This window comes from Mirounga angustirostris, unplaced genomic scaffold, assembly GCF_029215605.1.
Source record: "Mirounga angustirostris isolate CCGP_5_RB_7025 unplaced genomic scaffold, mMirAng1.0.hap1 SCAF_13, whole genome shotgun sequence".
Taxonomy (NCBI): Eukaryota; Metazoa; Chordata; class Mammalia; order Carnivora; family Phocidae; genus Mirounga; species Mirounga angustirostris.
Window position 1 is genome coordinate 39,238,700 of NW_026991721.1, and position 16,446 is coordinate 39,255,145.

Sequence of the window (16,446 nt, forward strand, 5' to 3'; positions counted from 1 at the left end):
CAGCTCCTCTGCACTTGGGTGCCTCCCACCTGGGCGTAGGCCGCTGGGACAAGCTGGGAATGGTGCAGGCCCCCGGAAGGGCCACGAGGTGGTGCACTCCACGAACCCTTTCTCCACACGGCCATTCCGGGAGACCCCTGACAGAAGGAGCTACTGTAGGGGTTTCTGCATCTGTCCTTGCCTCTGGCACCCCTCAAAACCCAATTCACTGCTCAATCTCCCCTCCAAAACTAGTCAAATCCCGAGGCCCCAGCAGGAAAGGAGCAGGGGACAGTCACCAGGTTGGCACTTTTGCAGTCAAGGACGTGGACGGTGACCATTTCTTTGGGGCTCCGGGTGAGGATGTAGATGGCCTCCTTGAACAGGGCTACGTGGCTCCCATCGAAGGTCACAAAGCTTAGATCAGGGAAGATTGAGCATCGGCCTGGGGGGAGGGGCAGGGATGAGAAGATTAACAGATGTTTCTGGGGCCAAGGCCACCCAGGAACAAAGGGCAGGCAACTTGGCCTCTTCCTAGATGACTCAGAGGCCCCAAGGAGCTGGAGAGTCACTCAGATCAGGCATCACAGAGATTAGGTTGCAGAAGTAGGGGTTCTGCCTGGTCAGGGGTCACACTGAGACAAGAGGTCCCGTGGAGAATGCATCCAGGTCAGAGTTACCCTCAGGCCAAGGAACACATGGGTAAGGGGCCGAGGATCTGGTGGACGCTAGGACTCACAGGCACATTCCCACAGCGGGCAGCAGCGGTCCCCGCCCACCCTCACTGCGAGGCCCAGGACCCCACAGCGAGGGGGCGTGGCACCCTGGGGACAGTGCTGGGACTGGTTCACGCGGATCAGCTGGCCCTCCAGGCAGATGTGGCGGACGCAGTCCTGCTCAGCGATTGGCTGGGGCACAGGGTGGAGAGACAACGTGAGTGCCCAGCCTAGTGTGGCAGCCACTCACTACCCCCCACCCCAAGCCTAAGGGCATTAGACCCTTTCCAGTGTCACTTGTAGCACAGCAGGGGACCCAGAGGTAAGACTACTAGGGAATGGTGTCCTCACCCTCCACCCACCCAACATGCCCCTCAGGGACCTGGGGATGGGCTGAGCATGAGATTGAGGGTCAGGGGACTGACAGCCAGGGATTTCTGCGTATCTGTCAAGCCCTTGTGGAGAGCTCCAGGTACACAGATAGGCAGACATGCTAGCTCAGACTCAGAGAACCTGAGCATACCCACGCATGCGCGAGCGTGCCCACACGCATATGCACACCCACAAGCTCTCTTTATCTCGTTCTTATAAATGCACATACACTGTGACACCATATAGCACACACACAAGAACACACACACAGATACACGACTGTTCGCCCTGAGTCTCACAAATGTAAGCCACGCACACACAGTTCCACGTGTCTCTGTAGGCACGAACACACACACACCAGCACACCTGTGTTGTCACCCTGTGTCACACTAAGTCATCCAACCAGCCCTAGGGGAAGGGTGAGACTCTGCTATGACATCAGGGGCCCAGAGAGAATTTCTCAGCCTCCAGAGCGTGGGGCAAGCGTGAGGGCGGTGACTGAACCCCCATCTTGCAGCCTGGCGGCTGTTGAAGGAGAAGCTGCTGCAGGCCGTGAGGAATGTGACGCCACGACGGTGTCCCAGCCAAGTGGCCCAGGAGAGAGGGGCATGGAGGGACCACACTGGGGTGGCCTGACAAGTCACTCACGACACAGGTGGCGGATGCGCTGTCCTCAGTGATGGTTGTCAAGGTCTCAGCCGAACTCGCTGCGATGCTCTGGGCTGGGGCTGAGCGCCCAGACTGCTTGGTGGTGGCCTCTGTCCCCAGCTCTGCTGGGAGCCGAGCTCCTGCCGAGGTTCCATGGGCCTCGGCCAGCTGAGGGAGCAGAATGAGTGAGCTCTCTCGGGAGGCGGTCCTGACCGAGACGCGGCTCAGGGGAGAGGATGTGGGCACCAGTGGCACTGTGACGGCCCAGGGGCCATCAGCCTCTGGCGCCAAGGTAGCCAGAGTGGGGGCCACAGCTGGCGTGAGTTTGGTGGGCACCCCCTGCGCAGGGCCATGCATCCAGGGGGGCAGAGACTCTTGCTTGGACAGGATGGCCATCTCCTCTGTGGTGCTCTTTCCTGGGGCAGCAGATAGCGTGGAGGCTGTGCCCTCGGCCATGGCCACGACTCCGGAGGCTGGCAGTGTGGCACCCGGAAGCCGGCCTGGCGCCGTGCCTACTGCCTGAGGGGCTGTGTGACTGGGTAGGCCTACCTGGACCACGACAGCAGGGGTGAGAGGCGGTGCTGAGCTGAGGGTCTGCGTAGGTGGAGTTGTGGCCATAGTGGGAGATGTGGCCTGTTGCTGGAGTGGAAAGGTGACGACAGAGCCCTTGGACCCGGGCGTGGCCACTGGGGCAGACGTGCCCACCTTGGTCAAGGGCAGGCTGGTATCGAGAGGCAGGCCAGGGAGGAGCTGGGGTGGCCGAGTTGAGTCCACAGTCATGAAGCGTGTGACCCCCAGCCCGTGAGCAAGTGTGGACTGGCTGGTGGCAGCTGGGGCCCCCGGGGGCGGAGCTGGAGGCCTGGTGGCTATGGGGGTTTGCCAGGTAGGGTGGAGTGGGGCAGTGGGGACGGGCCTTGGAGGTGAGGGTGCTGGTATGCCTGCGGGCTGGCCGGGCCCAGGCTGCTTCTCTGTGGGGGGCACCATCTCCACTCTCTTGGTAGCCAGAGCACTGACGGGAACCTGCTCTGCTGTTGTTCTAGCCTTGGCTAGGGGGTCGCTGGGACTGGAAACGCTCTGGGCCGGGATGGGCTGGGGCATCCCGGTCCTGTTCATGACCTCTGTGATTGCAGGTGTCAGCAAAGCCTTGTGGGATCCCAAGGAAGTGGGAGGCCTGGAGGTCACTGCAGGGGAAGCCACAGGCCTGGAGGAAGAACTTGCAGGCAACTCCAGGCTTGGGAAGGGCTGGAGGGGGGTGGTCTTAATAGGCAAGGAGCCGGGGCCTGGGACTGTCACAGCTTTGGTCATGAGCGGGAAGCGAGGTGCAGGGGGTAACCGGGAGGAGACTGTGATGTTGGGGCTCCCTGCAAAGGTCACAGTCACCCTCGTCGTCTTCCCAGCACCTGACCCCATGCTAGGTGTGGGTCTCAGCTGCGAGAGGGAGAGGGATGAGGATTCTGGGGTAAGGGGAGTGGCCAGGTGGCTGGCAGTCACTTCCATGCTGGCTGGGGCCTCTGTGGGGCGGGCAGGGAGGTTAGATGTAGTGGTCCCCGACGGTGGCTGCAGAGTGGCCGGGGGGGGGCCTGGAGTCAGCACTGGCCCCTCGGTAGCTGCCGTGGGTGGGTTCAGGGCTGTGGTGAGTGGGGCAGCTGGAGTGTGCGTTGGCTTGTGGGAGGGGGCCCCAGGAGCTTCCTGTGGAAACTGCAGCTCCTTATCACTGAGAGTGGGCAGCTCTTGGCTGGGAGGCAGGGTCTCGTTGCCGAAAGACTCTGTGGGGACCGAAACCACGGGCTCCACACCTGGGGCAGAGAGAGAAGCAGCTCAGACAATGGGGTGCCTGCTGCCTGCCCCAAGGGGGTCTTCCCTGGGCAGGGCTGCGAGGTAGGGCTCCTGAGCAAGCAGGTGAGCATAGGGGAAGGCAGCTTCCAACGGCCAGTCAGGCTGCCTGACCAACGCAGGGGCCTCTGTCGTGTGGTATTGGATGAGTCCACAGGTCTGGACTCCGCCCCATACCTCAAAGCCTGAGCTCAGAGCCAACGGACCTCAGGTCTACCTTTGCCTGTACTGCGTTCCTACTGCCTGACCCCAAGCCAGTCCCCTCCCCACTCTGGGCCTCAGTTTTTTTCTCTGTTTAATGGGAAGAATGGACTGGATGAGGTCCCTGACTGCTCTAAAGGTCTCTTCCAGAGGCCCCTATGCTGACCCTGCTTCTCCAGGGACCTGGAGACTCTGGGCATGATCGGTCAAAGGAGACGCTAGAGATTTAGAGGAAATCTGAGGGAAGGATGAGAAACCTAGGCCACTCACAGTCCTCCAGGTAGACACATCTCTGTGTGACTTCATCCAGGACCTTGGGAGTGGGGCATGCAGGCACACAGCCTTCCACCCTGAGGACAGAGCAGGGAGCCAGTCAGTAGTCTGAAATATGGGGGGGGGGATCCTCTCTTTCACCTGGAGTGAGCACAGCTTCATCCCTCCTTATGACACATGTCACATGAACCCCCAGAGACGCTGTGTACAGAAGCACATATACCCAAACATGCATGTTGCACGCTTTTGCACACTCGTACTCCTCAGACCAAGAGAGAAACACGAACACAGTCTGATTATGCACACACTCACACATGCTCCCATGTGTCTGCATTTAGGCACATTGTCACACCTGCAAGACTCGAAAGCATTCACACAGATACACCTACATCCACACAGACTATCAAAACACCAGGGCATGCACCTTCGTGCACACACAGCTGCACCAACACCCAGACGCGTGCAGCTCACACACACACGCCCACATGCACAGCTGCGTGCAGCCCACGGACACCGGTGGACCTGCCCAAGTACACACAGGGCCCAGCTGTAGGCACATCACACGCAAATCAGGACTCGCACACGCCCGTGTAAGTCAGCTCCACTCTGGTCCGCACCTACCCACACACACCCACGAAACATGCAATCACGAGTACATGGGAGCACACACACACCCCAGGACGTGCTCATGCCTCTGGCCACAGACTACACACCCATTGAGACGGGTGTGTGCTCAATACATTGAGGTACACAGCTTGACTCCACGCCCCCTCACCTTGGCACGTCCCGGCAGCTAGTTGCCCGCGGGTCCCGGCAGGTTCGGAAGCAGGGGCCTGCACAAGCATCGTAGTGCCACTCACAGAGGGGGTAGGCAGCCCCTGAGGGCTGGGCATCTGGAAAGGTGACCCGCCCCAGAGCCCCGAGACTGAGCGCGACTGGGTACCAGCTCAGGGTCAGGTGACAGAACACAGAGGTAATCCTAGCTCAACTCATCCCCACCCTGCTCCATGGAACAGACAAATGGACACATGCAGGAAAAGCAAAGAAAAATAAAATAAAATATAAAATAAAAGCCAACCTAAGGGGAAACTATTCCTGGGAGCTGGGGTCAGTGCCTGGGGGATCCTTGGGATGGGAGTGTGGGAACTTGGAGTAGGGGCTAAGAACCCCAGGGCGGGGGGCTACAGAGCAGGCAGGTGCAGTTGGGCTTTGAGGGTTGGCCAAAGAGGAGGTTGGGACCCCTGATCTCCTCCATAAGGTTGCCCTGTCACCCTGCTCCCCTGGGACCTTGATGGCCAGCCTTGCCCGGCACCCTTGGTGACTAAGAATGATAGTAACAACAACAAAAACAACAGCCAACTCTTAAACAGCACCAGACACGACATTCAACATCTCATAAGTATTTCCTCATTTATGCTCACAATAATCCTATGATGTAACACTATCATTATCCTCATTTTATGGATAAGGAAACTGAGGCACAGAAGATGCTGGGAAAATTAAACTCTCCCAGGAGAGATTTCCTCAAAAAAAGGTCCTGTGGCCAGTGCCTTGACAGATGAGGAATCCTCAGAGAAAGCAGGCAATGGGGGACGTGGAGGCAGACAAGACCCCAGACCATCTTGGCACATGTGACCAGTCTCTGAAACCATGGCCTGAGCAGGGAGATGTGGGTGGGCTCTGCAACAGGCCAGAGGGAGCAGCCCCATCAATCCTCACAACAATCTTATGAGGCAAATAGCCCCACTGTACGGAGGTGGATGGTGGGGAGCTCTCCTCCAAGTGCCAAGGACTAGGGTCAGGATTTGAACCCAAGGCCGTCTGGCTTCATTCTACTCTGCCTCAGGGTCTTCCAGAAAGGGACACAAGTCCTGCCATTACAGCCAGTGATGAATCTGTCCTGGGCGGGGTTCTTTGGTGGACTCTCTAGATGACCATGGAATGGAAGAATGAGCTGGCCCAGGCCTGGCTTGTGGGGGAGGTGATAAGTGAAGGGGCTGGTTGGAGATACATTTGTGCACATATGTAAATGGACCCACTCATGCAGCACAAGGCGCCCTCACAGGCACAAACATACATGTGTCCTTGCAGGACAGAGGCCTGCCTGGAGTGGTAGAGAAATTGTGAACTCTTCGCCCAGGGTAGAAGCAGAGAACAAGCACTTGGGGGCAGACCCACCTGGCAGGGGGATGGCAGAGCCCTGGATCCCATTGGCCTTAGCTGGAAAGGGTATGGAGCTGCCCCATCACTGCCCGGGGTCCTGGGCCTCCCATGCGGGACAGAGGGAGACTGCTGGCTCCTCAGCCTGGTGCCCAGGGGCGATCTTTGAGCTCACAGGGCAGGCATGTGTCCCCATCAGCAAGAAACCTGAGCCAGTGGGCTCTGCAAGCTGCAGTCAGGAGCACTTCTTACCTCGCGTCCACAAAGGCTGCCCTATTTTTAGACCATGTAATTGGCCTGTGGGTGTAGGCAGGACCCAGGAAGCTGGCTGGGCCCCGAGCCCCACGGCCCACAGCTCCCTAGGCCGCCAGCATGGAGGTCGGGCCCCCTCCCATCTTAGGGGCAGCACCAAAGTGTGGCCTCCCCGTGTCAGGACAGTGGGAATTCTGCCTCTTGAGGGCAGCTGGGAGGTGGGAGAGGGCAGGAAGGGCGGTTTGAGGAGGGGCTGAGGGTGACGGCAGGGTGGACACCTACCCAGAAGGCGGAAGAACGTGCCCCGGCGGAACACCTCCGTGTGCTCGTACAGCTGCAGGCCCAGCGTGGGGCCCGACACGTAAAGGAAGGAGCCAGGCTCTGCCAGTGACTCCAGGGCCACAAGGTCTGCCTGCCCTGTCCCCCGGTGCAGTAAGAAGGAGGCATGGCGGTGGAAGGCAACGCTGCCCTGCCACTTGGCCAGCTCCAGAGACCCATTGGCTGTGACGTGGAGGAAGAAGTTGGGTCTGTCCGCTGCCTCCAGGGACACCACATCCGGGTCTGTAAAGAGCCAGGTGGGTGAGGTGAGCGCAGAGAGGGGTCCAGATGAGGGGCAGAGCCTGGCATGCGTCTGCTCTCAGTGCCTCAGGGCAGCCACCCGCCCTGTGGATTAGCTGGGCCCTGCTCCCCCACGCCTGCCCACTTACTTCTGCCTGCTGGCGGGCCCTCTGCACACACCACCTCTCCCCGAGGGAAGTGGAAGCTTAGAGAAGCTGTCAGCTGCCAAACCTCGGGAGTGTCTTCCTCCCACCTTCCTTCCCTCCTCCCTCTTTCCGTCCTTTCTCTCCTTTCTCCTTCACTCCCTCCCTCCCTCCCTCTCGCCCTCCCTCCCTCCTTTCCTCCCCCTGTAAACCTCTGGGGGACCCTCTGTGTGCCAGGAGGAATTCTCCATGCTAGGGACACAACAGTGAACAGACTGACAGAAACGGCCGCCCCGGAGGAGTCCCGTCCTATTGGACACACTGGACAGGCTAGGGGGTTGCTGATTTGACAGGTTTCAGTGACCCCAGCTTGGTCCTGCTCCACACAGAATCCCAGAGGCTCAGAGCTGGCAGACTGAGGGGATGTGGAGTCCAACCCACAGAAAACAGTGACCCCAAGAGGAGAAGGGGCTTGCCCTGAGCCCCACAACTGGTGTCTGCTCTCCTTTCTCCTGTGTCCACAAAGGCCCAGTTCTAGAAAGTGGGGCTTGTTGCTGGGTGGATAGCCCCCAAATCCACACAAGCAGGTGTCCAGGAGTCCCGGCCTGCCACAGCTGGCTGTATTGTGGGCAAGTGGCTTAACGTGCCCGGGCTGTTGTGAGGAGCAAACAATATGGCGCAGGTGAAAGGCCTAGCATGGGGCTTGATGTGTCTTCCCTCCCCGTCCATGTGGCCCTGTCACACCTCCCTGAGCAGCTGTGAGGAGACAGGAGGCGACTGGAGGAAGGATTCATTATTGACAGTAATAACAATAAGTGTTATTTATCAAGGACTTACTATGTGCCAGACATGATACTAAGTAAGCCCTCTACCTGCTGGGTTATTAAATTCCAAGAGAGCCCCAGGAGGTGGCAAATTCATTCATTCAGCAGCTCATGTTTTCTGAGGGCCCATCATGTGCCAGGCACTGTGGTAGGCACAATAGGAAACCAACGACCAAAATCCCTGCCCTGATGAAACTTACATTCAACTGGGAGGAGGATAAACATCATAAACAAGTACAATCTATAATAGGTTAGTGGGGGATGATCTTGTTGTTCCCATTTTACAGATGAGGGAAGTGAGGCCCAGAGTCACACTGATGGTGGAAGAGGCAGACAGGATTAGGAGACCAGGTAGGCTAAGGCCAGAGCCCAGGAGCTTAACCTCCACACAGTCTTCCCCAGGGATGGGACCCAGGAGCAGGCACCATCATATCATGCTCATATCATGTCTAACTCCTGGATGGTACTGTGGACTTCCGGTGGACAGGGATGTGTCTCTTCCATCCCTAATGCCCTGGTGCCCAGCTCTGTGCCTGGCCTGGGAATAGGGCTCAATGAAAGGGAGGGAAGGAGGGATGAGGGGGTGGGGAGAGGTCCTCATAACTAGGTAAACTGCAGACCCTGAGAATCTGAGAACTGAATTTCTGAGATTGGGATGAACCCTCTGAGAAGTCTCTTGGGTCCCGGTTCCAGCTGATGCTGGGATGGGCCGCATCCCTGTGGTTAGGGAGACACTGACTAGATGGGGCCAGCAGGATGCGGGGGTAGAAATGCTGATCACAGCGGTCACGCATACTGGGACACACACAAATGGCCACAGGAAAGACTTCCCAGCACTGGTTGAACTGAGGCCTTGGCTGGCCCAGGGCCCCAAAAAAATACCATCCAGGGGCCCTTTGTGCCGGGCAAGGTTCCTGCCACCCCTTCAGCACTGCTGAACTCTGAACAGAGGACAGTGCCCACTAAAGCAAAGCCAGTCAGATCAGCGGACTGAGTCCCAGGGGGCTGTGGCTGGTTCCAGGCGTGTCCCAGAATTCAGGATCATAACCTGAGCCGGTCAAGAGCCTGCTCCTCCATTCGCAGAAGCAAGCCCCCCAGGAGTCAGTATATCAGCCAGCTCCCCTCTGGCACTTCAAGTCTATCCAGTCTCAAAAACGGAGGGGAAGGGAGGGGAGGAGGCAGAAGAGAAGAAGGAGAAGCAGGAAGAGATGGAAGAGGGTGGAGGGGAGGGAGAGAAGAGGAGGGGGAGGAGGAGAGGGGAAAGGGGACTGGGGGCAGGAAGGAGGGGAGGGAGAGGAAGGAGTGGTTGTTGCCACCAGGCTTGACCGAACACAGCAATGGTATAAAGCTACAAAGGTACATCTGGACCTTGGCCTCCCTGCTTCTTCCAGGGAGAAAATGGAAGGTGTCTGTTTGAAGAGACTAACAGGCTGACCCAGAGGCCTGTCTCAGCTGAGAGGAGCACCTGCTGGAGCTCCACATTTCTCCAGCAACTGCAGATTGCTTAGGGCCTCAGCATCCTCCCTCCACCAAGGGCTGCAGTGGGGCTGGAGGCAGACCTTACCATGAGCCTTGGCCTTGTACAGTGCAGCCGTCAGCAGGAAGTTCACAATGTCCCCTGGAGCCACGTCCCCCGCGCTCATGAGGACCGTGGCACCGCCCGCCGCCTTGCTGGCCACCAGGGCATTGCCAGTGGCCAAGCTGGCCAGTTGGTAGGGACCCTTACCTAGTGCTGGAGAGAAGGGGCCCAGGTGGGAGGCCTGCCCCCCTGGGCCTTGGCCCACCTCCCATCCTGCCAGAGGTGGGGAAAAGAGAGGGTGTGAGAGAGCTACTCTCGGTCGCTTCCCTCACCCTGGGCCCAGGGAACTTGATTCCACAAGAAGGAAGGGGCATGAATTCCAGGGGGTCAGTCCCTGATGGGAAGTGACCCTCTGCACAGCGCCTGAACAATTTCACAGGAAACCTGGGAACAGGGCCACCCACGGGAGACCTCTGCCCCACCCCGACCCCTGCAGATGTCTCTCTGTGGGCCTGTCCCACAGCCACGGCTCTATTCAGGGTCGCCTCTGGGACTCAACATCAGACCTGGTCTCTACCCACCCAACACCTGAGGAACGAAGCCTGGCAAGTCTCAGGCTCAACATCAGTGTTTACCTGCTTATCTCAAATGTGTCATTTTTGTGGCTCTTGGGTTCCTACCGTTGTTGGTATAGGTTGGAGAGGGCCATGGGTTTCCTAGACAATTGCCTTAAAACCAACCTCCCTGCCTCTGGTGTGCCCCCCAGCCTCCAGTGCTTCCTCCCCACGGGTGCTTGGGTCACCTTTCTAGCCACACTCCCTGCTGGGACTCATCAATGGCTCCCATTGCCCTCAGGATGGAATCCAAAAGCCCAGCTTGAACTCAGGGACCCTTCCCACCCCAAACCCCACCTACCTCCCCACACCCTTGCCCTGCCACAGTGAACTTCTCTAGCACCTCCTTGAAAGAGCCGTGCTGTGCTCTACCTCATGCCTCTCCTCATGCTGTCCACCCACTCAGAGTAGTCCTCCATGTTTTGTGCCTGGCAAACGCCTACTCAACCTTTGGGGCCCAGCTCAAATGTCACCTCCTTGGCGAAGCTCTCCCTGCACCCTCTCCCGCCACACACAAACGTCATCCCTCCTCCTCAGCGCTCCACCAGCCGTTGGAGCACGACAGGCCCTGATCACAGCTCTTAGGATGAGGACCTTGATGGTGGCTCCACGTCCGTCTCCTGGGCCAGATGGGAAACAGGCAGCGCTATGCTAGTAAATGCATAACAATAAATTCTCAAACAAACAAACAAAACCCCACTTTGTAGTGGTTGCTGATTTCCACCGTGTGAATACTCACGGCAGTGGTCAGTTTCAAGCTACCGACTGAATGTGGAGTTAGGAACACACCGCAGCTTTAGGGGGCCAGTGTGAGCGGGATCCAGCACACCACCACCGGGACAGGCCTCTTTGACCATTGATTCCCCAGCACCCAGCAAAGGGCCTGGACCAGAGAAAATGTCGGTAGGAGAGCAGAGCAAGGAATGGATGGGTAGGTGGATGAGTAGGTGGAAGATGCTAGAAACAGCTTGTCCTTTGCCAGTTACTGCCACCCAAAATGCCACAGAAGGGAGAAAACTCTTCTCAGAGCTGTCTCGCTGAAATGTCTTGCCTGATGTCAGACAGACCTTGCCTGTCCCAGGGACTGCAATTCTGTTACAGATTCATTCCTATAAGGAAAGCTTCGTCATAGCCAGGAGGAAGTCCTTGGCCATCAGGAGTCCCTAGGGGCTAACATTTTGGAGGGTCTGTAGTCCCTGAATTATCATGCTTCACCCTGGTCCAGCTTTTATCTCTCAGACTCCCTAACTGGTATCCTGTCTCTAGTCTGTCCCCCTCGATTTCACCTGCTATCCTCTGCCAGTGGGACATATCCCAACCCAAAATCTGATAATGCTTGTAACTGAGGACAAAGCCTTGGGCCTAGATGCACATAGGCCTATTCCTGGCATGGTACCTGGAAGGGGATGGCGCAGGGCTCCGAAGTCAAAGGTGAATGGTACCAAGGACCTGACGAGCATCTAACTCTGCCAAGATCTGACTTCCCACCCTAATGCCCATGACCCTGGTGATTAAACTGAATAATGAGCTCTAACGCTGGACATTCGCCTCCCTTGGGTCTTTAGTCGCGACCTGTGGTTTTACTCTAGCTAATGCAGAATTTGGAGCATATCCTGGTACCCTGTGACCTTGGCTAAATTTGAAGATGAATTGGACAGGCTGAGCCAAGCTGTAGGTTTTGCCCCAGTCATCCTCAGAAAGAGCAGTTTGCATTTGCCTTCACCACTCAAACCTTCAGGAGACCCAAGACAATATTCCATGAGCCTGATGAGCGAGATTGCAAAGGACAGAAGGTGGCATATTGGTGGGAATGGGGTTTTTACTTCCTGGTGAGGCTGCCCTGGGTGGGAACAACTCCCGGGAAGCTGGCCTGGCCTGGAGAGAGGGGACACAGGAGCTTCTAGAGACAGAATTCTGAGACACCCCTGGCCTCTGCACTATCTGGATTCTCTCTGCACAGTGCGGTCCCTCCTCGCACCATGTTACAGCTCTTCCAGGGCCAGCTGATGCTGTCATGGCAGGAGCGGGGCTGGCGGTACTTGGCCCCCCAGGCTCCACTTGGGGAGGATGGGCTTACCTTTATTAAAGAAGTCACAGTCATACGCTGCAAGAGAGAGAACAAGACTTCTTGAGAAGCCTGGGACAGGTGGGCAGAGCCACGGCCCCTAGCATCCCAGCTGTCCCAGATTCGGCCTGCCTCCCAAACTCCAAGATCTGCGCATGGTCATTGGACTCAGGTATCTTAAGGTGTAGGAAAGACCACGGCTCCTGTCTGTTCCCCCGGCACAAAGCTCAAAGCCCGACCTAGAGTAGGGACTCAGCATGTAGCGAATGAATGAATGAGCGAATGGGTGAATGAGTGAATGAGTGTTGGACAGAATGGGGCATTTTCTGTGGCCCCAAAGGGCAAGGCTAGAATCAAGGAGTGGAAACTCCAGTCACAAATGTTATAGCAGTTCCTGGAGGAATGCAAGCACAAGATAGAAGTTGGTATTTCAAGAACCTTGGGTGGAAGGGAACCAGGGGCCACCAGGACCCAAGGCTTTTTTCGGGCCCCTCGGGGTGTAGTTTCCATCAGGTTTCACAAGCTCCTCCAAGTGTGGGCTCAGCGCACCCTCTAGTGGCTCCGCCCAGCACTGCAGCCTGTTGCCCAGGCGCCTCAGCCATGGATTCTGTAGTCCCCCGGGGGCCGGCTGGGGACCTTGCAGGGGCACCCAAAGCCAGAAGCAAGGCCATGAGGAGCCAGGTGGGTAGACTGTGGATGAAGGCTGAGGGGGATCCTCCCTCATTCGTAGGCATGGTCTAAAGAGAGCCACCTACTCCACCTGATACCCCAAATGCCATGATCAACACTATCTCTTTGCATTTGGCACTGACCTCTAGAAAGAGCACTTACAGTGAGACTGACCCACCATGTGTCTATGGAAAAGGACTCACTTTTCCTCGTTTGTTGACTCAGAAGACTGAACTAGAAATTTAGATCTCGGAGTCTCTGGTTTCAAGTGGGTACCAAGTCAGTGGGAGGTAGCCCGGGAGAGTCAGACCTGAGTTCAAATTCCGTCTCTCTCACTCTTCAGCTGTGCATACTGGGACAAGTTACTCAACCTCTCTGAAATTTAGTGCCCTGCTCTATAATATGGGACCACCAAGGGTACCTGCCCCACAGACTTGCGAGTCCTGGACTAGGGCAAGGCAAGTGCTCACGTTGTGTGCAAAAGGGAAGGGGGCGTCAAACACCTCAGTAATTAAGATGCATAATATTTTAATACACTGTTTTAAAATGTTTTAAATTAATGCAAAATGCAAAATGTCCGTGATGAACCAAATATCAAAAATTTAAAATAAGGACAGGATCGATGATAGCGCCTTGCCAAACCACGTTGGATCCTGAGGCAGAAGAGAAAATCAGTACTATCGACCCTGTCATTACTTAAAACTTTGATATTTTGTTCATCAAAGCCACAGATATTTTTGCATTAAGTTTGGTTTTTAAAAAATATTACCTTCAAATGTGATTTATCTCCGTTACTGAGTTTTTTGTGCTTCCTTAAATCTTGTGTCCTAGGTGAGGAGTCCCTAGCCCTGAATATCAAGGAGCTAATGCACAGAAGGCACACGGCTGGGCACACAGCAGATCCTCGGTAAAACTGTGCTGCCTTCTCTTTCATGAAGGATTTTTATCTGAGAAAGAGAAGGGAGGGCCACAGAGCATGACCACAGAGCCTCTGTAGTAGAGGGCTCTCAGAGGAAACCGGGCAGAGAAAAGGGAGGCCAGAGGTAGGTTCTGCTCCATCTTCTTCCTAGGGTCATCCTGCCTGGAGCTCTCAGGGCTCAGGACGGGCCAGCACCTGCGTCCCCGTAAGAAATGACAGCAACCTCAGCAATACCACAGAGCGCATGCCCGGTGCTTCACGTGGGCTAGCTCACTGAAATCTTGCAGCACCCTGCAAGGGAGGGACGGGTCTCTTAACCCATGTACGAGTCGGGGTGTGAAGAATGTGCCCCAGGTGACCCCGCTGGGTGGGGCTTGGGCCTGAACCCAGACAGTCTGGCCTCCGAGGCTGTGTGATAACCACTGCACCCCAAAGTGAGGCAGTGATGGGCCCAGAAAGATCATCGGTGTGCAGGAACAAATAATAAATAATAAGTGAATGACTAATGGAACTTTCTATATATTTTATTTCATTTTTAAAATATTTACTCTGGTATCTGTTTTATGATACACATTTATACTACTAATAGTATATATGTACCCACATACATGTATCTATGTATGTGTATGAATGCACGCTTGAAACATTTTTTACTAGATGGAGCGTGCAACCCAAAGCATTTACAGACCACCATTGCTCTAAATAAACTGATGTCTTGTGCTGCCTCTGAAGGGGCCCGTATGTCTTAGCTGACAAAGGGCTTTTAATTCATTATCCCATTTGACCCTCACAATAAACCTGGTGGGGCAGGTCTATTCCTACTTTTCAGATGAGAAAATTGAGCCCCAGAGAGGTTGGGTGACTTGTTTGAGGCCAAACAGCTCGCATATGGCAGCTGTGGGTCTGAAACCCGGGGCTCCTGACTCCCCTGGGAACGTGGTTAAGAGCACAGATTTGCAGCCAGACCATCTGAAGATGAGCCCTGGCTCCTCCACTAAGCTGTGTGACCTTGAGCACGTTACTCCATCTCTAACTCCATGTCTAACCTGCTCCCCAGCTGTGAACCAGGAATGAACTCCTACTTGATAGGGTATTTTACGAATTCAGTGAAAGATACGGGCAAGCCAGTTGGTGCGTGGCACGTACCGAGTACTCAGCAATGCCAGGCAGGGTGATGGCAGCCCACAGGCCTGCCCGCGGAGGGGCCCCCGCTCCCCACGCTGGGTGCCCGGTCTGCATACTCACGGCAGAGGCGCGGGGTCCGCCAGGCCACAGCCACCCCGTGCTGGCAGCACTGGTGGGCATAGGCGGACACACTGGCACAGAAGCACTCACAGTCCCCGCCCCGGCTGCACCCACAGGTGTCCGTCAGGCAGTTTGAGTAAAACCAAGTGACATCGACCTGGGGGAGGTCAGAAGTCAGAGGTCAGAGGACAGCTCCCGAGGGTTAGCCCCTCAGCTTCCCGGCCGACGCCTCCTCGTGGCAGGGAGCAGCATCCACATGAAGGGACACCAGGCTGGGGTGCGCTGCCCTGGTGGGGTGAGGGCAGACAGGCGGCCAGCTCAGAGCAAAACAGCTCCATGGCCCAGGCAGACCCCACTTTTGAGAACTAAGCTCTCGCCTTCCCTAGGCCTACACTATTGGATCCAGAGGTTAAGGGTGTGGCTGAGAGACAGACATGGGGTATGAACTCCCAGCCAGGGCCAGGCCGACGGCAGCCTTCGAGGCCCTGGGGGGTGCCATGCAGAGCTAAGCGCCAGCTCCCCTCCGTCTCCACACAGGCCGATGCCAGGGCATGAGGGGTTTGTGTCCACTATGCAGAATAACTTCCTCACCGGGAGGAAGAGCCAGATTGAGATAGGTTTGAAAAAGGCATGGGAGCGGTTTGTTTGGCTGTCTGTCCTGGGTCATCTGGGGAAACAGAACAGGTTCATCGGAGCAGGCTGGAGGCAGGGGATTGGCAGAGGTAGGTCTCCTTTCTAGACCTGAGGTGCCTCTCCCCAGGCATTGGGTGGGGGGGCGGTCTGCGAGGAGAAGGGATTGAGGGAAGGTAGGGAGGGGCTCAGGAGGACTGAGGCTGGGGTCCACTCACCACAGGGTGGCAGGTCTCAAACACCTCACTGAGCAGGATGCTGCACTCCTTTCTGGCAAATGGTTCTCGGAGAGGATTCAGGACACACGTGTCCCAGGGGTCAAGGGTGTCTGGGCACTGAGAGGCAAAGGCAGGGCTGTTGATCTCCCTATCCCCACAATGCCTGGTGTGGTGGACAGACTCTTAGAGTGGCCCCCTTGATCCCCCAACTCCTGAGGTTCAAGTCCTTGTATAATTCCCTCCCCTTGAGTATGGGAAGGACCTATGACTTGCTTCAAACTGACAAAAGAAGGCAAAGGTGACGGGATGGACATGGTTATGAGTCTGCGACTGCATTTTTATGTTACATATTTTATGTTTTATAAGATGGTAGAGTCCATCTTGCTGAGTCTCTCCCTTGCTGGCTGTGAGGAAGCAAGCAGCCATGTGGGGGAGCCTCACATGGTAGAAACGGTGAGTGCTCTCTAGGAGCCGGGGGTCTTCTCTGGCCAAGAGCTAGCAAAAACACTGAAGCTCTCAATTCTATGGTTGCTGACAACCACCCCAGCAGGTGGGGAAGGACATACCTCCCTAGTCGAACGTCCAGATAAGAGCCCAGCCCTGGCTGA

At 56.4% G+C, this 16,446-nt stretch overlaps 1 protein-coding gene across 1 annotated transcript in view; it reads right to left on the bottom strand.

The window, feature by feature from the left end:
- OTOG (otogelin) overlaps nucleotides 1–16,446 on the bottom strand; it is an 86,370-nt gene that overhangs the window by 28,569 nt on the left and 41,355 nt on the right. The window contains exons 28-37 of the mRNA XM_064576648.1: nucleotides 15,839–15,955; nucleotides 14,991–15,147; nucleotides 12,170–12,196; nucleotides 9,524–9,691; nucleotides 6,717–6,995; nucleotides 4,798–4,915; nucleotides 4,020–4,099; nucleotides 1,716–3,511; nucleotides 719–887; nucleotides 279–424 (exon numbers count right to left, since the gene is read on the bottom strand). Coding sequence (XP_064432718.1) covers nucleotides 279–424; nucleotides 719–887; nucleotides 1,716–3,511; nucleotides 4,020–4,099; nucleotides 4,798–4,915; nucleotides 6,717–6,995; nucleotides 9,524–9,691; nucleotides 12,170–12,196; nucleotides 14,991–15,147; nucleotides 15,839–15,955 — 3,057 coding nt within the window. The remainder of the gene's footprint in view (nucleotides 1–278; nucleotides 425–718; nucleotides 888–1,715; nucleotides 3,512–4,019; nucleotides 4,100–4,797; nucleotides 4,916–6,716; nucleotides 6,996–9,523; nucleotides 9,692–12,169; nucleotides 12,197–14,990; nucleotides 15,148–15,838; nucleotides 15,956–16,446) is intronic.